Source organism: Myxine glutinosa, chromosome 1 (assembly GCF_964187855.1).
Source record: "Myxine glutinosa chromosome 1, kmMyxGlut1.1, whole genome shotgun sequence".
Lineage (NCBI taxonomy): Eukaryota > Metazoa > Chordata > Myxini > Myxiniformes > Myxinidae > Myxine > Myxine glutinosa.
This window is the reverse complement of record NC_136261.1, coordinates 348,133,865-348,161,852: the sequence shown is the minus strand read 5'-3', so window position 1 is coordinate 348,161,852 and position 27,988 is coordinate 348,133,865. Positions and strand designations below refer to the sequence as shown.

Sequence of the window (27,988 nt, the reverse complement as noted above, 5' to 3'; positions counted from 1 at the left end):
TGCAGGCTACATGTTGTCGTGCAATTAATTATAGGTGGTTTGCCATTATGGCACAACCGCAACAATGCCCCCTCTCACCGAGACTCGACCCGAGTCGTCCACATGGAGCGGCTGGGTTGAGCTGGCATTCAATTAACATTACTATGAGTGTGACACGTAGATGTGATTCTCCTAACATTTTAAACTCAAATCCCAATGTGCGCGACATTTTTTTTTTTTTTTTCAACATTTAAATGTACATTTTTAAACTAAATATGTCCCTCCTAATGCGTTGAGAAATTACCTAACAGATTCACACCCACAACCTTATATTGTTCACGTATTGCCGGAATTTTGAAACTAAACACATAACCGGTGGGCAACATTTTTACATTTTACACTAAACACAATTTATTTTACAAAAACTATGACCGAGGACTTGGACTTCAGGAATAAAGTGTGGAGAACTTGTTGCTGGCATCTTCTGCTGCTGGAGTGGCTTCTTGCCTTGGTAGGTGGGCTAACAAAACCGGCTGGCCCTGACCGGTATACAGGCCATTTCAAGATCAGGGCCATTTAATCTTCACAATTGCACACATGGATCACTTTTTATTTCTTGAGCAGGGCCACTCGAAACATGGTCCAAATATGTGGCGTCAGTGCCACTCAAGAGGTGATCCATGTGTGTGGTGCCAGTGCCAGTGCCACCCAACAGGTGGTCCATATGCAGCAAGATGATGGGCAGCCAAGAGGTGAAACAATGGAAATGGGTGTGGCCACAGAGCCATTGGTCCATAATGAGTGAATGATGGGAGTGAGTGATGGATGGCAGCAAGATGCTGCGACGGCAAGGTAAGTCCTCGTGATGGTCCTGGATCGGGGAGGAAGAGAAGACGCGACAAGCAACAAGGAAAGGACACGGTGGCACATGCAAAACACAGGTATGACAAGCGGGTGAGAGGATCGTCGGCAGAGTGAACTAGAGCCTGGCCCTACCTGCTCATGCCCCCCACCGTTAACTACACGACCCTAGCCCTCCTTCTATTTACAATTCGTCTCTACGTCTTGTCTCCCACATCCCCTCTTTATTCCAAATTTGTCACCAACTCCCCCCAGGTTCTCCCAGGAAGGAAAGGCGGAATGAACACAATGTTTCGTACTCATGTCGTGATGCATCTTACCAATCAAACATTGAGTCCCGTGGTGCGAAATCCATCCTCTTGTGGATGGTTGTGGATGGTGTGAAGGGGTCTTCGCAAAATCCTAACGACACTAACCTTCGCAAAATCCTCACCAAACTCTCCTCCTTTGGTATCCATGGAAATCTCCACGCATGGCTGGCGGACTTCCTCTCGAGTCGTAGTCAACGTGTGGCCCTGAATGGGTTTCTCTCATCTCCTCTTCCTGTTCAGGCTGGAGATCCCCAAGGCAGTGTTGTGGGCCCTGTGCTTTTTCTGGTCTTCATCAATGATCTCTCTGACTCTCTTCAAAATCCTCTATCTCTTTGCTGATGACTCCACTCTCTGCCGCTCCATTCCTCACCCCTCAGTTCGGCAGTCTGCAGCCTCCTCACTCTCTGCAGACCTGGACAAAATCACAGACTGGGCAAACAAGTGGAACATGTCTTTCAATCCTGACAAATCTCACACTCTTACGATGTCTCTCTGAAAAGACCGACTGGACAACCCTCCCATCCACTTTCTGAATAATCCTCTCCAAGAAGTTCTGTCACTCAAGCTTTTGGGTCTCACTATCTGCCATGATCTTTCCTGAGAAAACCACATTTCCAAGCTGGCCGCCAAAGCCAGCCGCCGACTAGGCATCCTCCGTCGTGCGAAGTCCTTCCTTGGCACACCTGAGCTCCTCACCACATACAAGGCTTTCATCTGCAGCTCAATGGAGTACTGCTCTCCCCTCTGGGCTGGTGCGCCTGCCTCACACCTAGCTCGTCTTCACGCTGTTGAAACCAAAGCGTTCAGGATCATTGGAATCTCCCGCGATGACGCTATCTCCGAGGGCCTTTCACTTACTCACCGCAGGCAGGTTGGTGGTCTTTCCGTCTTCTACAGACTCCTCTCCGGCCTAGCCCCCCTCGCCCTGTCTGTGCTCTGTCCCCCAAATATTCCTACAGGTCACACAAGATCTGCCTGCAACCCTCTTATGGTTAAACTGCCAAAATCAAGACTCTCTGCTCACCTTCACTCCTTCATTCCTCTTTTCTCCCGCCTCTGGAACAAACTCCCTCACTCTCTTCAGTCCCACTCCTCCCTCCAGGTTTTTAAAACAGCTGTTCACCACAATCTCTTATCGTCCCCAATCCAAAACCTTGATCTTTTCTACCCCCGCTAATTTCACCCCAAATCCACGTTTTTGAAATACCAACTTCTTTCCTGGAAGTCCTTGGTGTCCTTGCGTTTTATACCTATCCTGCCTCCCCCCAAGCCCTCTCCCTCCCACACATCTCCCGATGTCCCTGCTCTCAAATGTTGTGTTTGTGTGCTTCCTCCCCTTCCCTCCCAATCTTGTCTACCGCTCCCCTTTTTATATACTTTGTTTGTTTGATTTGTTTGTTTGATAAATGTTAGCTCTTTCACAAGCCTCGATTCTGTATACAAAAAAACAACAAAAAAAAAAACGTCATTACACATTTAATCTCCCCGGGTTCGTACCCTGCCAATCGGCCTTCTTTAAACTATGTGGTTCTAAGAACCCGAATTCCCATTGCCCACACTGTGGTGCCCTCCGAATTTGGGTCTAACCCCAACAATTTTCTACCTGTGCCCTCGCACAATTTTGGGGCTCGGTCGTGTGGCTCTACCAGCAGGTCGACCTACCTGCACCCCTCCGTTCACTGGAGCCGCATCCCGAGCTTGCCTGCTCCTCACACTAATCTATCTGGGGAAGGCCCTCCCTGGCGCTTACCCCCTGATGCCCACCTTGGCATGGGGCAAACAGGGTCCCTTCTCTGGATCCTCAGGCCCCATTCACACTAACCTAACTGGCTCCCTGAGCCTACCTGCGGCCTTACCTGGCCGACGAGCTACCAGTGACGGAGTGTCCTAATAACTAATACTACTAATAAGCCACACACCCAGCCATTTCACTGTCTCCTGCTCCTCACAAAAAAAACTATTTCCACAATCAGCACCACAGGTGTCAATATCCAGGTAATTTACCTGTACCCTCTATCTAATTTTAAACTACCCCGCCGGGTCTCCGTGAATGGGTTCCACTCCCCCCCATTCAATCCTTTGCACCATGCATTCCACACCTTTTATTCTCACACCAACTATTTCCATACCGTAACACAATTCAATTTATTCTCACACACACACACAGCATCATTTATCTAACTAATTTCCCCTATAACTCGTGCTTCCCTCGCCGTCCCTTTAAACTATGCACACCCTTTGTTAACAACCATTAAACTCTCTATGTCCCCACTATAGTTCATGGTCACTACTTAAATCTTGTCCCGATGGTCTCTCTAGATCCCTAATCATTATCCTAGCCCTCCCTCAGCTCGTGCTCCGGTGCCCCCATGGAGCAACCACTGCTGGCCCCTCCATGGGCCTAACAATGCTATCCCCCTAAACTAGTGCTCTCAACGTGGTCACATTCCAGCGTGGTCACACTACCATACCCCCACGTGGGGGGCACAATACTCACCCAGTCCTCTATGCTATGAGCCCCCATCTGTGGAGGAATCTGGTCGCGCCTCGTCCTCTAAGTGCCGAGCGATCCACGAGGGTGCTTGGTCGCCCGTATCGGGTTTTATCCGGCCGGCATAGACAATCCGAGGGGGGGGGGGGGGGTGGAGTTGGTGGTGCCAGGTGCCGGGGTCCATCCCTGCACGGGGCCCTGCGGTCCCACGCATGATGACCCAACCGGCCACGGTTACAAAACCTCACCTGTTAACGTGCGTAACTTCGACAATCTGAATTACCGCTCGAACCTCCCCGATCGCTCTTGCCGTGGTACGGCGCCAACAATACCGTGCGGGTGCCAGAGGTACGAATCCCGCACGCCGGTCTTGCGAGACCGACGCCGCACCGATTCCCTCCGGTCCCCACGGTACACCACCCATCGGGGGCTCGCGTACTCTACCCGTCTCACTGACCCCCACCCCGGTCGGTGTCGATGCCTGAGCCTGATTACCCCTCGCACTCCATTTCGTACTCGCACACACCGGTGCGCACACTCTCTCCACACACTCCGTACTCACAAACACCGGTGCGCACACTCTCTCCACACACTCTGTACTCGCACAAACCGGTGCGCACACTCTCTCCACACTACGTACCATTCGTTACCCTCTCACTTGGCCCAGCACGAACTCCCGGGTCTATCCTTTCCCCCAAGCCAGCTGAACACCCAATCGCACCAAACACATTCCCGAAATCATCGCCACTCACCTCGGGACTCATCTTCTCATGGCCCTCTTCAAGAACCTGTAAACTTTCTCTTTGATTAACAGGTATTTCATCACGGTCCAAGCACCACTCTTGCACACATTCCATCAATTCCTTCCGTAATTCATTCCCCGTCTCTCCTCTGTCTTTTCAATTTATATTATTCCTTCTTCCAATGTTACCTCCTCCAGATTCTGTTTCACCTCCGTTATTTCCCCCTTGCGCCTCTACTATTTCCTGCTCCAACTCTACCTTCGTCAGTTCCTCCATTGCCCCAGTCAGTTTGGCCGTACTCTCCTTCAATTCTCGCCGGACGCGCATCTCACACCGCTTTACCTCATCACGCACACCAGCGACCTCCTCGCTCATACTCTTCATATCGCTGCTTGACTCCTCTCTCATCTTTTTCATGTTGCAGTTTGACTCCTCCCTCATGGTGTCCATCCGAGTACTCATTTTATCCATTCGATCACCCAATCGATCACCCATTTTATTCATTTCCCTGGTTGATTTCTCACTCATCTTATCCATTTGCACCTCAAAGGATGCTTTGATTTGAGTCATGAATAACTGCATGTTTATAAACCCCGCTTGCACAGCAGGCTCGGCCTCCGCCGCTGGCCCCGCGTGCGAAGCGCCGCCATTGTCTTCACTCCCTGCCATGCCGTGATTAACTCCAAGGTCAATCTGTTCATTTACGTCCTGGGCCATTAATTCCTTATTCTCTACATTCTCTATTCCCACCGGAACCTGCTCGTTTTGGCTCGCCATCATTCGAATTTAATTTTTTTTAAATCGTTTCAAACGAAATTTCCACACGCTCGTAATTTCGCAGTACGTGAAGCGTACTCCACGTCAAATCCCACTCCTGGACACCAATTTGTTGCGGATCCCGGGTTCGTCAATGTACTCAGGGGGATTTATGCCCTGCTCACGTGACCGGAGAAACCGTGGATCGAACCCTCACTTTCACACACCTTATTCAATTGAGTGCCAAGCGGATTTGCATGGTGTGGAAAGCGGCGTTACCTCGCGAGATTTATGGACCTGAATCTAGCCAAATTCGGTCTCGGATGATGCTAGGCCAATGGAGAAAGGACGTACCGAACAGGTTGGAAAGTAACCAAATGTACAGCCTTTTATTTAGAAGGCACAGAGAATACACAAAAGATACAGCTTATCAACTCTTACCTAATAATAAACCCCGCTGGCGCCTTCACACTCTGACACACTCACTCAGGGAATAAAACACACTGGTTATTGGCGTACCGATGTACGTGCTGGAATTGCCTCGCTGGTGACCAGGTGGTCTGGTGTGCGCGGCTCGCAGTTCAATACCCGATCTGGCCATGCAGCCTGGATGAGGTAAGGTCCGAAGGATGAACCGCCGCCTCGAAGTTGGCACGGACGAACTTCAGCACAGGCAGATGAACTTCAGAACAGGTAGATGAACTTCAGCGCAGGTAGATGAATTTCAGCGCAGGTAGATGAACTTCAGCGCAGGTAGATGAACTTCAGTGCAGGTGGATGAACTTCAGCGCAGGTTGGACAAGCTTGCAGGTCAGCCGGGTTGCGCAAGAGATCGGCGCAGAAGCGATGGGTGTTGACCAAGAACACAAAGGCCAAACACGTGTCCTGGGAGATACGAAAAAGCAAGCGAGGTCTCGTGGGCATGGCGAAAAAGGCAAGAGCTCAGGTGTGTCCTCGATGAAATCCCAAAAAGCAAGAGAGTCATAATGCGCTGGACAGGGGTTTTATCAGACCCGCCCATGCCTCGAAAATGTTCCACAGTCTCCTATTGGCTGAGGTTGATCACGTGCCGGGGACATGTTCCCACCTCCTCATTGGTCACGTGGGCTTCGCTTTTGGCCACGCCTTCCTGCTCATTAGTAATGGCTTCTCTCAGCCACACGAAGGCTTGACATCCTGCTTAACTTCAACGCATATTGGTCTTGATTACTATACAATGGGAAAGGGCTAATCTTTACATTCAATAAGACATTACTAACTACTGCAGGCTACATGTTGTCGTGCAATTGACTAAAAGGGCCTTCATGGCACAACCGCAACAATATATATATATATATATATATATATATATATATATGTATGTATGTATGTATGTATGTATGTATGTATATATATATATATATATATATATATATATATATATATATATATATTTATTTATTTATATTTATTTATATATATATATATGATCAAGGCACCTCCTAGCTTTAATGGTGAGCACCAGCCACGAATTATGTCTCACACGGTAAATACCGCATAACCCGCAAGGAACCAACAGCCTGTCTGCCACACAGACCATCGTTCCCACCAGTGCAAACCAAAACCAGGGGGTGCGGTGCGATCGGCGGGGATACTAATCAACGAAAATAACAGCGTGACGAGCGCTGTCCCGATCTCCTGTGGACCGAAGTCCTAGACCAAAGCGTCACCTCCGACCCAAAGGGTCTTCTGGAGGCTTCAGCCCGGCCACTCTGTCAACAGACAGAGATTTATTCATTGGTCCCCAACATTGGTTCATTGGGGACCAATGAATAAATCTCTGTCTGTTGACAGAGTGGCCGGGCTGAAGCCTCCAGAAGACCCTTTGGGTCGGAGGTGACGCTTTGGTCTAGGACTTCGGTCCACAGGAGATCGGGACAGCGCTCGTCACGCTGTTATTTTCGTTGATATATATATATATATATATATATATATATATATATATATATATATATATATATATATATATATATATATATATATATATATATATGTTGGAACCCATCTGTGGATCGGTCCCATCGGCTGATGGGTCTGCGCCATCTGCGGATGTGTTGTTCACCTTGAAGGAATGTGTATGCATCATAATTCATCTCTGTTAAATTCTGTTTAACGTATTGTATCCGTATTCCGTAAATTGTATCCGTAATTGTATCCGTAAATTCTGTTTAACGTATTGTATTGTTTGTGTTAAAAATCATCTCTGTTAAATTCCTACCACATGTAATTCCAATGACTGTGTACCTGATTGAAGAGCACCATTCTGTCAACACATTCCTTCAAGGTGAACAACACATCCGCAGATGGCGCAGAGCCATCGGCCGATGAGTCTGCATTGTCATTTCTCGTGCATCCACAGATGGGTCAGACCCATCGGCCGATGGGACCGATCCACAGATGGGTTCCAACATATATATATAATACAGTCACGTGAAAAAGTAAGTACACCCCATGTATAGTTTTGACTTTTTCAACATATTTCAACATACAGCTATTTGATCTTCATTTCAACAATATTGATAGATAAAGGTGATATAATATAACAAATATCATGAAACATTTACATTTTGTCATCCATTGTATAATTTAAATAAACATAAATGCAAATTTCGCATGTGGAAAAAGTAAAGACACCCTGGGCTCTAATAGGTGGTATTGCCCCCTTTGGCAGAAACAACCTCAAGTAGGCATTTCTTATAACTGTCTACTAGTCTCTGACATCGACTGGGAGAAATTTTTGCCCACTCCTCCATGCAGAATTCTTTCAGCTGTGCGATGTTTGAGGGGTTTCTTGCATGCACAGCCCGTTTCAACCCCCCCCCCCCCCCCTACAACATCTCGATAGGATTTAGATCCGGGCTTTGTCTTGGCCATTCCAGAACCCTCCATTTCTTTCTTCTCAGCCATTCCTTGGTGGATTTACTGGTATGTTTAGGGTCATTGTCATGTTGCATGGTCCACCTTCGGTTGAGCTTCAACTTCCTGACAGATGGCCTCACATTATCCTCAAGCACCCTCTAGTACAATTATGAATTCATAGTGGATTCTATGATGATGAGCTGCCCAGGCCCTGATGCAGCAAAGCTGCCCCAAACCATAATATTTCCACCACCATGCTTTACAGTTGGTATTGTGTTCTTGTGGTCAAATGCTGTCTTTGGGTTTCGCCAAACATGTCTTCTGGTACTGTGGCCAAATAGCTCTACCTTTGACTCATCTGTCCAGAGCACATTGTTCCAGAAGTGCTGGTCTTTGCCTCGGTGTTTATTGGCAAACTTTAGTCTTGCCCTGATGTTCTTTCTGGACAGCAAAGGTTTCCTCCTGGCACACCTCCCATGTAGATCAAATTTGTGCAGCCTCTTTCTAATGGTGGACTCGTGCACTTTGACAACAGTGGCAAGAGCTACTTGTCAGTCCCGTGATGACATTCTGGGGTTCTTAGAGACTTCTTTCAGCATCTTGCGGTCTGCTCTAGGGCTGAACTTGCTGGGGCGACCTGGCCTGAACAAGTTGGCAGTTGTTTGGAATCTTCTCCACTTGTAGATGATCTTTCGGACAGTCGAATGATTGATTTAAAATTGTTTGGAGATCTTTTTAAATCCCTTCCCAGACTCGTAGGCATCCATAACCTTCTTTCTGAAGGCCTCAGAGAGCTCTTTTGATCTAGGCATGGTGATGCCGCACACTTCAACAACTAAGAGCAAACCAATCTAAATGTCTGAGGTTTAAATAAGACAGGTTCCTCCAAGATCCTCTCCAACGATGTTCTAATCATTTGCACCAGAGCTGGTGCACCTGATTCTAATTTTACGTATTTGAAGTAGTGATAAATGTAGGGGTGTACTTACTTTTTCCACATGCGAAATTTGCATTTATGTTTATTTAAATTATACAATGGACGACAAAATGTAAATGTTTCATGATATTTGTTGTATTATATCACCTTTATCTATCAATATTGTTGAAATGAAGATCAAATAGCTGTATGTTGAAATATGTTGAAAAAGTCAAAACTTTACATGGGGTGTACTTACTTTTTCACGTGACTGTCGGTGTAATCCCCCTAACATTTATTCTAACCCATGTGTGCGACTTTCTTTACACTAGATGTGTCCCTCCTAATGCGTTGAGCAGCTATTCTATCAGACTCACACCCACAACTATCCGTGTATTTTCGGAATTTCCAACCTAAACACATAGCCGGTGGCCACATTCTTATATGTACAATGTACATGCACAGAACTTAACCTTTATATACAATTCTACGACCCAGGACCGGGCACTAAGAGGAAAAGAATTGGAGGAAAGGAATCAAAGCACTTGCTGCTTGCATCCTCTTGTTCTTGTGTGTGCGGCTAACAAAACCGGCTGGTCCTGACCGGCATACAGGCCATGTGGAACATCAGGGCCATCTAAATCTTCGCATCTTCGCACTTGGCACACAATAGCACACACTTTTGTTTTTATTTGCCAGCAGGGCCACTCATCACGTGGTCCAACTGCGTGGCATCAGTGCCACTCAACAGGTGGTCCGAAGGTGCAAGATGAGTTGCAGCAAGATGCTGCACAGCAGAGGTGCGGGGCCACAAGACGTGTGGTCCATAGGTGCAGCAAAATGGATTGGCAGCAAGGTGCTTCACAGTTCGGCCTCCAAACGGTCCTGGGGCGGGGAGGGAAGACAAGGCGCAACAAGCAAAAGGAAAGGCACACAGTAGCATGCGAAAAACAAGGTGACCAGGCACCACCATGCCTGGTGCGGTGCGAGCGACGTGGCAGAGCGAGCAGAGCAAGCTCGTCCCTAACCGTCCATACCCCCCAACGTTGGCCACACTACCCTAGCCCCCCTTGTATTTACAATCCGTCTCTACGTCTTGTCTCCCATATCCCCCCTCTATACCAAATTCATCTCCAAATCCCTCCCAGTAAGGAAGGGATGGAACAAAGCACTGTCTCACTCACGTCATGATGCGTCTTACTGCCAAACGGCTTTCAGAGCCTTGGTGTGAAGCTCGTCCTCCTCGGAGAATGGCTGTGGATGGTGCAAAGGGATCTCACATCCTAACTACGCCAATAGCATTACTCATTTCAACTACCCGGGGTCGTACCCTGCCAATCGGCCTCATTAAACGATGTGGTTCTAAGAACCCGAATTCCCATTGCCCACACTGTGGTGCCCTCCTGAATTTGGATCTTACCCAACGAATTTCCGATCTGTGCCCTCGCACAATTTTGGGGCTGGGTCATGTGGCTCCACCAGCAGGTCTACCTACCTGCGCACCTCCGTCACCAAAGCCGCCTCCCGAGCTTGCCTGCTCCTGATGACTACTCCAACTGTGGAAGGCCCTCCCTGGCGCTTACCCCCTCGATGCCCACCTCGGCATCGGGTAACCCGGGTCCTTCCCTGGGATCCTCGGACCCCACACACTCTAACCTAACCGGCTCCCAGAGCCTACCTGCGGCCTTACCTGGCCGACTAGCTACCAGTGACCGAGTGCCTCAATAACCACACTCACTAATTAAGCCACACGCCCAGCCATTCCACCGTCTCCTGCACCTCACAAAACACTACTTTCCACTACCCGCACCACAGGTGTCAATATCCATGCAATTTACCTATGCCCTCGACCTGGCTTTACACAACCACCCCGGGCTTTCGCGAATGGGTTCCACTCCCCCCATTCAATCCTTCGCACCATGCATTCCACACCAATTATTCCACACCTTTTATTCTCACACCATTACGTTTACACACCATTACACAATTCCATTTATCTCACTCACAATTCCTCAAACACACAGCATCATCTACCTAACTAATTTCCCCTATAACTCGTGTTTCCCTCGTCGTCCCTTTACACTATGCACACCCTTTTCTTTAACAACCACCTAAACTCTCTACGTCCCCTCTACAGTTCAGGTGTCACTACTTAAATCTTGTCCCTAAGGTCGCTCTAAATCCCTATCATTATCCGAGCCCTCCCTCAGCTAGCTTCGGTGCCCCATGGAGGCAACCATTGCTGGCCCCTCCATGGGCCTAACACTGCCACCCTCCTAAACTAATGCTCATGGGCCCCCCTGTGGGAGGAATGGTTACCCTACCATTCCCCCATGTGGGGTACACTACTCCCACCAGTCCTCTACACTATGAGCCCCTCCATCTATGGAGGTTATTTGTCGCGGCTCGGCCTCAAAGGGCCGAGCGATCCATGTGGGTGGTTGGTGGCCTGTATGGGGTGTTCTTCCGGCATTGACGATCCGAGGGGGGAGGAATTGATGGGCCCAGGTGGCGGGCTCCATCCCTGAGCGGGGCCTCGCGCGCGGTCCCACGCACGATGACCCAACCGGCCACAATCCGAGCACCTCACCCGACAAGGTGCGTGGATCCGATAACCCATACCTCCCCTCGAACCCGGCCGACCGGCCTTGCTGCCATACGGCGCCAACCATACAGTGCGGGTACCGGAGGCACGAATCGTGCACGCCGGTCCTTGTGAGACCGACGCAGCACCGATTCCCTCCGGTCCCCGTGGCACACAACTCACCGTCAACACACACGGGGAAAGGAAGGAAGAAGAGGACGCGCTCAAAGCGCGGCCGCTTGTTGCAGCTCGCCCCGGACGGCTCGTTGGGCGTGTCCCTCGAGGATGTCCGCGGCAAGGACGTCGGCCTCCAGTCGTGCACGCACGGGACTCTCCGCAGCGTGTTCCGAAGTCGGCGAGGCAAACGCGCACGTGCAGGGAGCGCAGGCAGGGAGATCGTTAGAGTATAGGGCCATGGGAGAGATCGTCCTGCGAGAGCGTTTATAACAGGGCAGCAGAGAGCAGGGGCAGAACGCTGAGATCTCGGCAGAGCTTCGACCACAGAGAGAGAGCTTCTCGCTTCGAGAGTTCGGGGGCAGAGAGTGTGTTTGGGGGTCCGGGGCCAGGTTTTTTCGCCCCCCCCCCCCCGGAGTCCCCACTAGAATGTTCCAAGGACCTCCCCTGGCCACCGTTGCTGGCCACTCCCCTTTAGATCCCATTGGCTGCCGTTGTTGACCACTCCCCTTTAGCTCCCATTGGCTGCCATAATTGGCCACTCCCCTTTGGCTCCCGTTGGCCGTTTGCTGCTTACCAGCCACTCCCTCTGGCTTCTCCCTCGGGCCTTCTCGACTTGTTCCAGGCACAGCACATGGCATTCGAGGCCCAATGAGGCCCACCCTTACTTACCTGTCTCAACGCATACTAACACTGGGAAGGAGACTATACTTCACATTTAATAAGAAATAACTGAACTAAAGCGAGGCTACATGTTGTGGTGCAACTAACTAAAGGGGGGTTGCCTTTATTTCTCAAAACCACAACAATATTGTTACGGTTTTGGAATAAAGGATAATCAGCCGCCAATCAGGGCTCGAGGGGAGTGGCTAACCACGGCGATGAGAGGTGGGGCTTGGAACATTCGAGTAAGGCCGGGGCGGAGCTATAAAACCCTGCTCCAAGCCCCCCGCCTCAGTTCAAGTTGGAGTCGGGATCGGAGTCGAGTCAGAGCCGGGGAGTATCGTGAGTCAGTTGAGTTCAGTTGGAGTTCTGAGATGAGTTGGGTTGAGCTGGAGTGCGAGAGAGAGAGAGAATCGCCCAGCCCCTGGACAATTGCCGGTTATTGTCATTGTACACGAACTTGCCCCGTGCCCCATGCCCTGCGCTCTGCGCTGTATTAATCGCGCGTTCGAGAAGACGACCCGTTCCGGGCCACAGACGCGCAATCTCCTCCTGCCTGCCTTCTCCTGCATATGTGCCGTGACCGCCAGAGGGCCACGCCGGGCGAGCTGCCCCGGAGCGACCGACGGCAAAGCACGTTTGGCACGCGAACTTCTCTTCTTCTTCTCCCCGTGTGCGTGAGTGGGCCCTGTGTCTGGGGATAAGTTAACACTGTTAGGCTTCTGCTCTGTGTCCCCTTTCCTTTATCCGAATCCTGTACATTGTGTAAATAAATTGTGTTATTCCTCTTATTTGACCGTTCCCGTCCCTTCCATGAATTAGTCTCGCATGGTACGAATAGAACCGCTTGAATCGGGTTCCATAAAAGTAACGGCACGAGTCACATGATACGCACACTGCTCGGCGTACTCGATTAAGTGTGGCTCGTGCGAGGTCCGGTCCCCGCTTTCATGGCAGCGTGGGTCAAAGGTACAAGCGGCGTCGACCCAATACCCTTTTTCATGCTTGCTGCGGAAGTGGCGATTCAGCCTCGTGGACACGAAGACCCAAGGGGAAAAAAGGGATTTAATCCCCCCTTTGCAACGTGGAACGGGCTTCGGGAGATCCGCAACAATATACAGCAATACCCCGGCCTACATCATTAATTCGTTCCATAAGCCATGATGTAACTCGGTTTTTGACGTAAACCGGGCGTAATGCCTTAAAAATGCCTGAAAATGAAGACAAACACCGTAAAACTAGAGTAAATAACTGGAGGAGGCTGCGGCTTCGCCCTGAATCTTTGCCGCTCCCCGTCGGGAGTCCCTCCGTTGTTTTCTATCGGTCGGGTCTTATCCTCGAACGGGGTGACCGGCACGGACGTGTCGACCGTGAGTGGGCTTGTGTGCCGAGTGGCTCCACGGCCCGCTTCACCATGGCGTGCTTTACCCAACGTGTCCGAGCAGTTTTACCGGCGGTCGTGTCGTGTCGTCTGTGACGAACGAACGAGCTCAGGGTTCCGTGAACCCGGCCGCCCCGGGGATCGACACTCGCCTCCTAGTCGTAGACGTTCCCCGTCTTTCCTCAAGCGGCCGAAGTTGCGTGCTTCTTTTTTTTTTGGACGATGCAATATACGCAGAAACGATGATGTACAGGCAGGTATTTGCAAATCCATGTACATGTGCACATGCACACGTCGATCGGTTCATCGACGCCGGATCCCGGCGAGGGGCCCGACGAGGCACCCCGGCTCGAGGCATGACACGGTCGTTCGTTTCACATGGGCCATGGGCCCTGGGGCCTGACCTCGTCGCGGACACTGCACACTCTGCACGGTGGCGTGACGTGACGTCTGCCGCGGACGGTCGTCCGAGCCGGCATCGTCGTCATGTTTCGCCGTTGCCACGTTGCGTTGGTTGTTTTACACAGTAAATGAACCTTTACACAGTAAATAAATAATCACAAAAATAACAGCGAAAGGCTAAGCAAGCACGCAACCGCAGCACAGGACAAAATGCATATGGCGTTGCCTTTGTTTTGAATGAGAACCAGCAGCTATACATACGTATACTCTATTTGCGTACGTACGTATACACCAGCAGCTATGCGTACGTATACTTTTTATTTTAATGTGCTTTTTATTGTATTTTAAATTGTTTTTTAGCTTCTTTTATTGTTAATTTTTATGTACTATTTTATTTATTTTAAATATATTTTTTTCACGTCCTCCTATTATGATGTAGGGGTGACGTAAAGTCGCACATAATGACGTTCGCTGAACTGAAATTTACTCGAGAAGAGTGGCGTAAAGTCGGATTTGACGTAGGTCGAAATGGCGTAAAACGGGGTATTGCTGTATATATATATATATATATATATATATATATATATATATATATATATATATAAACATACATACATACAGTTTGTTTCAAAAAGATTGATACAACTTTGACTTCCTGCCATTTCATTGTTTTTTGAGCAGTACCGGTTTCCTTTTCAGGGTTTGGTGGTGTTATCGTGGTATTTGTACCCTGGGATTTCTAGCTCCGTAGCTCAACTATGCCATTGACAGTGGAGCAGAAGACAAAAGTGGTGGCTCTGTTGTCTGAGACTAAATCAACAACCACAACATTTTCTGGGGGGGGGGGGGGGCAGAACCACCTGAGGAGATCACTGAAAGGTACCTGAAAGGGCCTGTCACATGCTTCTGCACCTTCAATCCCAGGTGGGGAATATATCCAATCCCTTCAAGTGCAGCAAATATATATATATATATATGTATATGTATATAATTATATATATATATATATATATATATATATATATATATATATATATATATATACGTATATATATATATTTCAGGTATTATATATATCCAATCCCTTAAAATGCAGCAAAGGTCAAGCAACACATTTTCTTTTCTCTCTTTTTGGGGAGGTTATTGGGGTATTTATCAACATTTTAGAAAATACCTGAAAGCCTCCTTTCTCTCCTTTGGGACAAAGCCAGCCCCAGCGTGAAGGTGCTTGGAAGTCTAACCTTGTGCGCACCATTCCCTGCACAGAATATCACACTTGGATCACAATGGCTTACTGACAACACATCGAGAATGAAGAATGACAACAACGGCTTCAGCTGTAACTCTTGGCTTTCGACTTGCATCTAGTTTGTCTGATACAATCAGATTATTCCGCTAAAGTTAGAACGATCAAACTTGCGTGGCTGAAATCAGGTTCCAAATCTGCTGCAAGCAAAATACGAGCATAATTCTTCAAGAAAAATAGTGTGCATATTTACATAAAGTGATTTCCAGATGGCTGGAGAGAGGTATATTTACAAATGGGTTGTTGTTGGATGTTAATGATCGCACGGAGTCCGGCGTGAAGAGTGGGCGAGTTATTGCTGACATCTTGGAACAAATTACAAATTCCTGCCAAAGTCACCTTCAGTTAAATGTCAGAACTGGCCAGCAGGGTCATTTGGGTCAAATATATTCCCTGGCCAATCACACAACAAAGTGGCAATAATTTGGGGGGGGGGGGGGGGGAGGTGGTAGTGGTAGTGGTAGTAGTAGTAGTAGCAGCTTGGACCTACAACTACCAAATCCTGGTGGCGTCAGGTCAAATCCGTTTCTGGTGTTTGTTCCCCCTCCATCCCCTCCCTCACCTCAAACGGCTACACAGCTGACTCCGCACGTGAAAAAGCTGAATGCCTCAACTCTGTGTTTGCCTCAAAATATTGTGTCCCGAACCCATCTCTCTCTGTTCCCACCTTACCCAGTCGCACCCAACTGCTCCTGGACTCTGTGTCCTTCTCTCCTGCCAAGGTGGAGAAGTTTCTGTCAAACCTCGACTCTGATTCTGCAAGTGGACCTGACGGCATCAGCCCACTGGTCCTAAAATCCTGCTCTGCCACTCTATCTCACCCTCTCTCTGTTATTTTCACCCTCTCTTTTGCTCAAGGTCATCTGCCATCACCTTGGAAATCAGCCAACATTACCGCTTCACACAAAAAGGTGCAAAAACAGATCCTTGCAACTACAGACCAATCAGCCTGCTCCCAATAATCAGCAAAGTCATGTAATCCATCATTGCTTCTGATATTAAATCCTTCCTCTTCTCCAATGGCCTGATCTTGATTCATCAATTTGGATTCAGACCAGGTCACTATACTCTGGACATGCTGCTTCTGCTGTCTCAACAATGGATGGAGGTCTTTAATGCCAAACAGGAAATCAGAGCTGTCTCCCTTGACATATCTCGTGCTTTCGATACGGTCTGGCCCTGCTCACCAAACTCTCCTCCTATGGTATCCATTGAAACCTCCACTCATGACTTGCGGACTTCTTCTCTGGTCGCAGTCAACGTGTGGCCCAAAATGGAATTCTCTCATCTTCCCTTCCTGTTCAGGCTGGAGTTCCCCAAGGTAGTGTTCTGGGCCTTGTGCTATTTCTGGTCTTCATGAATGATCTCTCTGACTCTCTGGAAAATCCTCTCTATCTCTTTGCTGATGACTCCACTATCTGCCACTTCATACCACAACCCTCAGAACAGCAGGCAGCAACCTCTTCACTCTCTGCAGACCTGGACAAAATCACAGACTGGTCAAAGAAGTGAAACATGTCTTTCAATCCTGACAAATCTCACACTCTCACTTTGTCTCTCCAAAAAGACCGCCTGGACAACCCTCCCATGTACTTTCTCAACATTCCTCTCAAAGAAGTTCTGTCGCTCAAGCTTTTGGGTCTCACTATCTGCCATGATCTTTCTTGGGAAAACCACATTTCCAAGCTGGCCTCCAAAGCCAGTCGCCGACTGGGCATCCTCCGTTGTGCAAAGTCCTTTCTGGGCACTTCTGAACTCCTCACCACAAACAAAGCTTTCATCCGCAGCTCAATGGAATGCTGATCTCTCCTCTGGGCTGATGCTCCTGCCTTCCACATAGCCCAGCTTCACGCGGTTCAAGCCAAAGCTTTCAGAATCATTGGTATCCCCTGCGATGAAGCTGATTCCGAGGGCCTATCACTCGCTCACCGCAGGCAGGTTGGTGGTCTTTATGTCTTCTACAGACTCATTACTCCCCCTGCTCTGTCTGTGATCTGTCCCCCAAATATTCCTGCAGGACACGCAAGATCTGCCAGAAACCCTCATCTGGTGAAACTGCCAAAATCAAGACTCTCTGCTCACCTTCACTCCTTCATTCTTCTTTTCTCCTGCCTCTGGAACAAACTCCCTCACTCTCTTCAATCCCACTCCTCCCTCCAGGTCTTTAAAACAGCTGTTCACCACCATCTCTTATCTTCCTCCATCCAAAACCTTGATCTTTTCTATCCCCGTTAAAACACCCCAATTCCACTTCTTTCAATCTCCAACTTCTTTCCTGAAATTCCGAGTAGTGTTCATTTGCTTTATACCGTGTACCCTTCCCTAATACCTCAGCCCTCTCCTTTCCACAGATCTACCAACACCCCTGGTCTCCACTGTTGTTGTGCTGGTGTGCTTTCCTTTCTCACCCATTCTTGTCTCCCGCTCCCTTAATTGTATGTTTTGTGTCTGTGCATGTTTTCATGTTTAATTTGTTAGCTGTTACACGAGCCTCGATTTTGTCTACAAAATAAAAATAAATAAATAAAAGTAGTAGTCGTAGTTGTCGTGGTAGTGCTAGTAAAGATTACAAATGAGCAGAATTTGAACATGGCCAAATTTTTGATACTTTGTCAATACTCTCCAACAAATAAGATTGCGATTTCCATCTATCATGAAGTATATTCGTCTTAGATTTTTAGTTTATCTGGAATTGGAATCCCAGATGAGGTATTGTAATCGTGCATCGGCCATCCGTGGCCTTTTTCAACTTCTCCAGCCAAACCGCTGGGCTGATCCGGCTGAAATTTGGCAGCAAGTTTGCACTCCTGACTGGTAACAGGGATTGCAAAGCTCGTTCCGGTCACATGACTTTGAGTAGATCAAAATGGCGGACATAGTAAATTCCTTTAATAATCCTCTTCTCCAGACCCACCAGTCAGAATGCTACCAAATTTGGGTTACAACATTAGGCCAGGGCCCAGATAAGCTTCAGGTCCAGTGGTCCTATTGTTCTATTCAACATAGAAAAAACAAGACTGCAAGTGCTCATTGGGGACACTGACCCCAACTGCACCCTTTAAATGGATGTGTATATATTACATTTAAGTAAATAAATAAATAAGGGTTGTAGAAAGGTAAAAGGTATATAAATAAATACATATTCCAAAGTTTTTTTGTTGGTGTTGGAGATTATATAAGGTTTAAACAAATGTATTTATTTATATAAATTTATATAAATTAATAAATATTTAAAGGTGGTAAGTAAGTAAATAAATTTATTTATATATATATGAATGAATGAATGAATGATCGTTTAAAGGCCATTTTCCCCGCGAGAGCGGGGGTTAGCCTTGCGGGCCCCATGACAATCATGGTTCCCTGTTTGAGGCAATGTTTTTATGGCCGGATGCCCTTCCTGACGCCAACCCTTGGTCACGCTCTTACGATGCGCAGGGATACGGTGTACCTATTCTAAACCAGGGTACACACCGTGATCATTCATCCCAGCAAGCTGGTACTCAATTTGCCGACCTCGGAAGGATGACAGGCTGAGTCAACCCCCCTGGCGTTAATTCAGCGATCGACCGGGATTCGAACCCAGGATCCGAGGATCCCAAGCCGGCACCCTAACCGCTAAGCCAACACCAGGATGGATATATGGATATATGGATATATGGATATATGGATATATGGATATATGGATATATGGATATGTAGCGGCTACCGCTGGGTTTTCACAATCGCCTTGCACCAATCAAGGACGCGGAGCGATCACCATGCCGGGCTCGTCCAGGACGCCCGGGCAGGCCCGCGCTCAACTTGCCAGGCCTCGGTCGGGACGCTGGGCCACGCCCCCTCTCGCCTTTCCTGGGCAAACGCTCCGGGATAATATGTATATATATTGCTGCCCAATAAACGGGCTTTTAAGAGTGCCTGAGTGTTTGGTTTGATTAAAGCAACTCGGATGAATTCCAGCTTTTTGTCGCGTCCATTCTTCCGATCGACGTGGGAGCCCCAGCTCCTTCATTGGTGACCTACCGACATGGACACGGCAGTCGCCCTTAAACTGCTTACCTTCTGGGAGGCTCACGCGGCGGTTTGGTTCGCACAGGCGGATTCCCTGTTCGCCCTGCGAGGCATCACGGCCGACGACACCCGCTTCCACCATGTGGTAGCAGCGCTCGGTTCGGCCACCGCGGCCCGCGCCCTGAGCCTCCTCGAGAGCCCGCCAGCCGCTGACAAATACGGCGTGATTAAGAAGCTTCTCCTCGACGCTTTCGCCCTCCCATCGGCGGAACGCGCACGGCGCCTGCTCGACCTGCCCGAGCTCGGCGACACGCGCCCTTCCGAGCGAATGGACTACATGCTTTCACTGCTCGGCGAGCAATCTCCGGCATTCCTGTTCCGGGAGCTGTTCCTCCGTCAGCTGCCTAACCCGGTACGCCTCGCCCTGGCAAGCACGACGATCACAGATCCCCGGGCCCTTGCCAGAGAAGCCGACAAGATCTCCGCCACAGGACAGCGCATCGCAGCGGCGACATGGGACCCACCGCCGTCCGACGCAACACCCATGGCGCCCGAGCACCCGGCACGGTCGACGACCGAACTGCCGACGCAATTGGCGGCCGCTACACCGAGCCGACCACCTCCAGCACGACGACCGGGGCCTCCACCTGACCAAGCGTGGTGTTACTATCATGCCAGGTTCGGACAGAAGGCCCGGACATGCCGACCCCCGTGCACCTTCGGCAGGCCGGGAAACGGCCGGGCCGGCGTTCATTACCAGCCATGAGCGCCGGCCACACGGGCAACTTACTGTTCATCACGGATAAAACGTCCGGACGGCGCTTCCTGTGCGACACCGGCGCCCAACTGAGCGTCATACCCGCCTCTGACCAGGACAGGCAATCCGCGGTTTGCGGCCCCTCCTTGGTTGCGGCCAATGGATCGACCATCCGCACCTTCGGCCCGCGCAATGTCACCCTCTGCTTCGGTGGCCAACGCTTTGCTTGGACGTTTGTAACCGCAAACGTGCCCATGGCTCTGCTAGGCGCCGACTTCCTCTGTGCACACGGACTGCTGGTGGACGTCCAATGGCGTCGTTTAATCAACGCCGAAACCTTCAGCTCCCTGGTATGCACATTGAGCAGCTCCGCGCCGACCGAGCTGGCATGCGCCGTCCCGGCGGCGAACGAGTTTGCTCGCCTGCTCACGGAGTTCCCAGCCCTCACGCGGCCGACGTTTTCGGCCGTCGCAGTACGGCATGGGATCGAGCACCACATACCAACCACGGGCCCGCCGGTCTACGCCAGGGCCCGCCGCCTCGACCCAGCCAAGCTCGCCATGGCGAAGGCCGAATTCGACGCGTTGGAGCACCTCGGCATCGTGCGGCGCTCCGATAGCGCGTGGGCCTCGCCACTGCACATCGTGCCAAAGCCGGGGGGTGGATGGCGCCCGTGTGGCGACTACCGCCGTCTCAATGACGCTACCACCCCCGACAGGTACCCGATCCCGCATATCCAAGACTTCTCCGCCCGTCTGGCGGGACGGGTCATTTTTTCGAAAATTGATCTCATACGGGGATATCACCAGGTACCTGTCAGGGCGGCCGACGTCCCTAAAACGGCAGTCATCACGCCGTTCGGCTTATTCGAATTCTTGCGGATGCCGTTTGGTCTCAAGAACGCGGCTCAGGCGTTCCAGCGCTTGATGGACGGCGTGCTGCGTGACCTGCCGTTCCTTTTCGTTTACCTGGACGACATCCTCGTCGCCAGCACGTCCCGGGCCGAGCACCTCCTCCACCTCCGAACACTGTTCGGGCGCCTCAGCGAGCACGGCCTCATCGTCAACCCGGCCAAATGCCACTTCGGCACGACGGCCGTTGATTTTTTGGGCCACCACATCACCAAGAACGGGGCCGTGCCGCTGCCAACCAAGGTCGAGGCCATCACCACGTTCCCGCGTCCCCGCACCATAAAGGCCCTGCAGGAATTCCTGGGAATGGTGAATTTTTATCACCGCTTCGTGCCCCGCGCTGCTCAACTCATGCGGCCCCTCTACGAAGCCATCCGGGGCAAGCCGGCCAAGCACGACATCGCCTGGTCCGCAGCAATGGATGCGGCCTTCCAAAGCTCAAAGCGGGCCCTCGCCGACGCAACACTGCTCGCTCACCCGGTGCTCAACGCTCCTATCGCCCTCACCACGGATGCCTCCGACTACGCGGTGGGCGCCGTACATGAGCAATGGGTGAACGGGGTTTGGCAGCCACTCGCTTTTTTCAGCCGGCAGCTCCGGCCGAACGAGCTCAAATACAGCACGTTTGACCGGGAGCTCCTCGGTCTACACCTGGCCGTCCGCCATTTCCGCCACCTCCTGGAGGGCCGACCTTTCACGGCGTTCGTCGACCACAAGCCGTTGGTTTACGCCATGGCCAAGGTCACGGAGCCGTGGTCGGCCCGCCAACAGCGCCACCTCTCCGCCGTGTCGGAGTTTACCACGGACATCCAGCACGTCGCCGGCAAAAACAACGCCGTGGCCGACTGTCTTTCCCGGGCCAGCGCGAACGCGGTCCACCTGGGCGTGGACTTTGCGCTTATGGCGGCGGACCAAACCACCGACACCATGGTGCAAGCCCTCCGGGCGGCGGACACGGGCCTCCGCCTGGCCGACATCCCCTTCGCGGACACTGTCCTGCTCTGCGACGTCTCCCAAGGCCAGCCTCGCCCCATCGTGCCCGTCACCTGGCAACGCCGCATCTTCGCCTCCCTCCACGGCCTTTCCCACCCGGGCCGGAAAGCTTCCCAGAAGCTGGTGTCGGCGCGATTCGTCTGGCACGGCCTTCGTCGGGACGTCCGCGATTGGACCAGCACCTGCACGGCCTGCCAACGGGCCAAGGTCCACCGACACACCCAGGCCCCGCTGGCACCTTTCACCGTGCCCGAACGACGTTTCGACCACGTCAACGTGGATCTGGTGGGCCCCCTCCCCCCGTCACGGGGGTTCACACACCTGCTCACCATGGTGGACAGGACCACCAGGTGGCCGGAGGCCGTTCCCCTCGTCTCCACCACCACCGCCAACGTGGTGCAGGCTTTCATCGCCACCTGGGTCGCCCGCTTCGGCACACCGGCGGACATCTCGTCAGACCGCGGACCACAGTTCACCTCCGAGCTGTGGGGCGCGGTCGCCCGCAACCTGGGGGTCAAGCTCCACCGTACTACGGCCTACCACCCCCAAGCAAACGGGTTGTGCGAGCGATTCCACCGCTCCATGAAGGCCGCGCTCATGGCCGGCCTTCAAGACGGCGGTTGGGCCGACCGGCTGCCGTGGGTCCTTTTGGGCCTCCGCACGGCCCCCAAGGAGGACCTCCAGGCATCCACCGCCGAGCTTGTCTATGGCCAGGCGCTACGCGTCCCGGGCGAATTCGTGCCCGACGCTACCAGTCCCTGGTCCGCAGCTCACCAGCGCTCGGACCTCCAGGAGGCCGCCCGACGGTTGCCCCCGTGCCAACATCCCACCACGGTGACCCCCAGTCCTACGTCCCCCCAGCACTTCGCACAGCGGAGTATGTTTTTGTGCATCACGACGCACATCGGGGGCCACTCCGGCCGCCGTACGACGGGCCCTTCCGGGTGCTGCGACGGGACGACAAGTCGTTCGTCATCGACATCGGCGGCAGGTCGGAACGGATTGTGGTGGACCGCCTCAAGCCGGCGCACGTGGACGTCGACCACCCACCACGGGTGGCCCTTCCGCCGCGGCGAGGCCGCCCCCCGTCCACGGTGCCCCCCACTCGACCGCCCACCACCACACCGGACCCCCTCCCACGACCCGCCAGGGGTCGCTTCGGCCGGGTCATCAGGACCCCCCTCAAATTGACCCTGCCGGTGCAAGTCGATTCTGGGGGGACGTGTGTAGCAGCTACCGCTGGGTTTTCACAATCGCCTTGCACCTACCAAGGACGCGGAGCGATCACCATGCCGGGCTCGTCCAGGACGCCCGGGCAGGCCCGCGCTCAACTTGCCAGGCCTCGGTCGGGATGCCCGGGCATGCCCGGGCAGGCTCGCCCTCAACTTGCCAGGCCGCAGCCAGGACGCTGGGCCACGCCCCCTCTCGCCTTTCCTGGGCAAACGCTCCGGGATAATATGTATATATATTGCTGCCCGATAAACGGGCTTTTAAGAGTGCCTGAGTGTTTGGTTTGATTAAAGCAACTCGGATGAATTCCAGCTTTTTGTCGCGTCCACATTCTTCCGATCGACGTGGGAGCCCCAGCTCCTTCAGATATATTATATATATATATATATATATATATATATATATATATATACTAGCAGAGGTACCCGGCTTTGCACGGGAGTGGGAGGAGGAGGGGAGTGGGAGGAGGAGGGGAGGGGGAAGAGGAGGGGAGGGGAACGGGGGGGAGGGGGGAGGGGGAAGCGGGGGAGGAGGAGGGGAGGGGGAAGAGGAGGGGAGGGGAATGGGGGGGGGGGAGGGGGAGGAGGCGGAGGGGGGAGGGGAAGGGGGGGAGGGAAGGGTGCGGGGGTGCCCAGGGGAAGAAGGGCCCCTCCCCCTCCCCCCTCCCCCCCCCTTTCCCCCTCCCCCCCCCTCCCCTCCCCCTTCCCCCTCCCCCTCCCCCTTCCCCCTCCCCCTCCCCCCTCCCATCCCCTTCCCCCTCGTTCCCCTCCCCTTCTCTTCCCCCTCCCCTCCTCCTCCCCCTTCACACCAGGGGGGTTGACTCAGCCTGTCATCCCACCGAGGTCGGAAGTCGGAACTCATTGTCGTCAAATAAATGTAGCCTGTATGTTTCACTCTTTGTCACATGCCGTTGGTCCCATGTCAATCGGATGAAGTTGAAAAAGTAACGTTACGAAGGTTCTCTGGGACGTACTGATTCCGAATAATGAAGTTGAAAAATTAACGTTCCGAAATACGCTAATTACGCTAACAGAAGCGCTGGAGGGAGCACTGCGCTCCCTCCCTTAGATTCCCTCCCTCTTCTGCTAGCGCTAATTACGCGTAACACACTAATTTTAAAACCCGAAGTTTTTTTAATTTTAAGGTGTGCTGTAGTCAGAAGCGCTAGAAGCGCTGCGCTCCCTCCCTTCGAATCCCTCTCTCTTCTGCTAGTGCTAATAATACGCTAATTTTAAAACCCGAAATTTTTAAAATGTTTATGTCTCCGTGACATTCCTGGGACCATCCCGAGTCGAACAGTACTTTCCGCTCGCAAATCCGTCCACGGGTTCTCGAGATCTTAGAGATCGTAGATAGATCAGGATACAGACACAGAGGCCAACTCTACTTTATATATATAGATAGATATATATATATATATATATATATATATATATATATATATATATATATATATATATATATATATACATACACACACATATATACAGACTTGGCATTTAATATGGAATATTTTTTTTTTCTTGACTTGGGTTTACTTTCTGAACTCGGTATATCAATCTGGTGAGTTTCTTTTACGCTTCGGTGATTTATTTGTTAAAAGAACCATGTCACTGATTGTCTGTCGCAGCAAGAAGTTAATAACAGGATTATATCACAGGTGGCATGACAAAATGTACGGACAGGTACATTTGACGATTGGCTTCACAATCGGGTATATAAGGGTTGTTGCATTCTGTATTAGTGGAAAACAACTGTTGCACGTCTACAAAAGTTATTGCCGCTTCCCCTGGAGATGGTCCGTCAACTCGACAATGCTGTTTGTCATTTAGTGGTGGCTTTACGAAGTTCCGGCATGAAACAGCATGCTATTGCTTGGCAGTATGGCATCACTCAAGGTCAGGTGTCAAAGATCCTGAAACGAAATGCTCATAGGGGTGTCCCTACTCCAATACCAAGGCCAGGACGTCCCCGCAGAACCACAAGGAGGGATGATCGCCAGCTGCACCGGTTAGTCCGCAATGGCCGTACCAAGTCAGCTAATCGGCTTAGGGCTGAGTGGCAGCAACTGACAAATGTGCCTGTATCCAGAAGGCTAGTCAACCAATGACTGGTTCAAGCAGGCTATCGTGCCAGGCATCCCCTGAGAAAGCCACGTCTGACCAGACAACACCGCCAGCGCCGATTGCAGTGGGCCAGAGAGCACCGTCAATGGCAGCCAGGACACTGGAATCACGTGATCTTCAGTGACGAGTCTAGATTTCTGGTCTATCGTTAAGATGGCCGCGTCTGAGTGCACAGACAAGTGCATGAAGCCTACAACGAAGATTGTATAGTGCCAAGAGTCCAAGCTGGAGGTGGTGGGGTGACCGTTTGGGCTGCTTTTCATGCAGGGGGAAAAACTGACCTGGTTGTTCTGAATGGAAACCTGAACCAGTTCAAGCACAGGGCCATTCTGGAAGAAACATTGCTTCCATTTGTTCGTGCAGCCTTTCGAGGAAACTTTGTCTTCCAAGATGACAATGCACGGCCTTATCGTGCTCGCATGATCCAAAACTTTCTTGCTGATCGTGGTGTGGAGCATATGGAGTGGCCGGCCATGTCCCCAGATATGAATCCGATAGAGAACTTGTGGGCAGAATTAACACGTCAAATCGACAACTTGGACCAGCAGCCTGCCTCTGTGCGTGAATTGCAGCAGGCTATTGTAACTGCATGGCACGCGATTCCTGTCCAAACGTTGGCAAATCTCGTGAACAGCATTCCTCAACGTGTACGTGCTCTCCTGAATGCTCGTGGGGGTTACACAAAGTACTGAACTGTAATTTTACTGTCCATAATCCCAGTCGTAATTTAAGTTTTGTTTTTGTTAAAAAATGTTTTGGGTAATGTGCAAAGTAAAGAGATACTTCTGGAAAACGCACAGAAGTTTAACACTACTGTCCGTGAATTGAGTTCGATATCAGTTTACATCACTTTCAAGGATCAATTTATTTGCTTCGAAATGTCAAATGTGGTTTTTGTTTCTTTTATAGGTCACATTAACAAAATCTAGAATAATTTCAACAAAATTCCAATGAACTTTTGGTTCAAAGTCATCTTGAAAAGTAAGTTCACCCCCACAAAAAAAAAATTCCATATTAAATGCCATGTCTGTATATATACATATATATATATATATATATATACATATATATATATATATATATATATATATATATATATATATATATATATATATATATATATATATATATATATATATATATATATATACATATATTGTTACAGATTCGACACTTCCGTTGTTGTGGTTTTCATCCACTTGAAACATTTCTGGTTCCATGTATTATTATTATTGTTGTTTGAGGGAAATAGCAATTATTATTGTCAAAAGGTAAAAAGGTTAATGTTTTAAATGAAACAGGAACCGGACGGCGACGAAGAGGAAGAGGAGAGAAAGAAGGCGGAGCGAGTGAGTCGGACAAGAAAGCCAAGCTGCTCCGAGTTCTGAAGCGAACGTTGTCGAACGGGAGTCACTCGCGAACTTTCGGGTTTCCCGGGAAAGGGATTCCTACGACAGAGTTGTCATCGCTGTGACCGATCAACCTGCGTTTCAGGTTTTTGTCGGTGGATTCCGAGGAGAATTATCGTCGGGCCGTTACGTCTCAGGAACGGGTCGTCGGCCATTTTGACTCGCGCGCTTCCCGCGTCGAGCAAGGTTTCTTTGCTCCATCAGCCGTTTTCACCGCTTTCAGACGTATCTGGTGTGTGTGTGCACCGTGGCTTTTGAAGACTACTTTGCGGTTCGCCGACTGTGAGCCGTGAAAGTCCATACCCGAGGGTGTGATTTCCCAGTCGCCTGGAGGGCGCCTTTGGATTTTCCAGTCGCCTTGAGGGCGCCTTTGTGCAGCTTTGTCTGTGTGACTGTACTTGCCATCCGCACGAGATTCTGGTCTCGATTGGACCTCGTTCTGGCGATCGCGGGAGCGAATCAACTTTGACTTGAAGCCGGGAATAAGAGACATTGGGGAATGTTCTTGGTTCACTCACTTGGAGCACAGGGAGTTATATATTACGAAACTGATGGTACCCTCATAGGACATATTGATTGTACTTTTGATTACTAATATTGTTGTACTGTTATTCTTGTGTGATCTTAATACAATATTTGTTTGTGAGTAACAATTGGGGTGGCTTCTCCATTGATCTTTGACATACAGAATAACACATTTTTCTGCCGTGACTCCTCTCGGGGCTTGGAGGTACACCGTGACCAGGGGGTCGGGGAGGAGCGCGTAACAATATATATATATATATATATATATATATATATATATATATTGTTGCGAATATGGAATTTGGCCTCCATATCCGCTTGTAAATATTCCCCTATTTTCTCCAATACTCCCCAACTTTCCCCAATCCCCCATTCCCTAGTCCCATTGCATGTAAATAACAATCAGTAGAGCCGACCTTCCCCTTATTCCCCCATTAAATGTCGTGCCCAGGTCCACCGCACCACACGTAGACAACTTTCGGACATCTTCCTAGTTATTCTTAATCTATGTCAGTTAAGGCCTCGTTTCCATTAATTATGACTCTTCGTTGCACCAGAATGTGA

General features: G+C 50.6%; 1 protein-coding gene across 1 annotated transcript in view; it reads right to left on the bottom strand.

Annotated features, from left to right (window-relative positions):
• Nucleotides 1-27,988, bottom strand: part of LOC137413161 (neuronal vesicle trafficking-associated protein 2-like) — a 114,420-nt gene that overhangs the window by 6,821 nt on the left and 79,611 nt on the right. Inside the window, exon 4 of the mRNA XM_068098557.2 lies at nt 15,334-15,417. Coding sequence (XP_067954658.2) covers nt 15,334-15,417 — 84 coding nt within the window. The remainder of the gene's footprint in view (nt 1-15,333; nt 15,418-27,988) is intronic.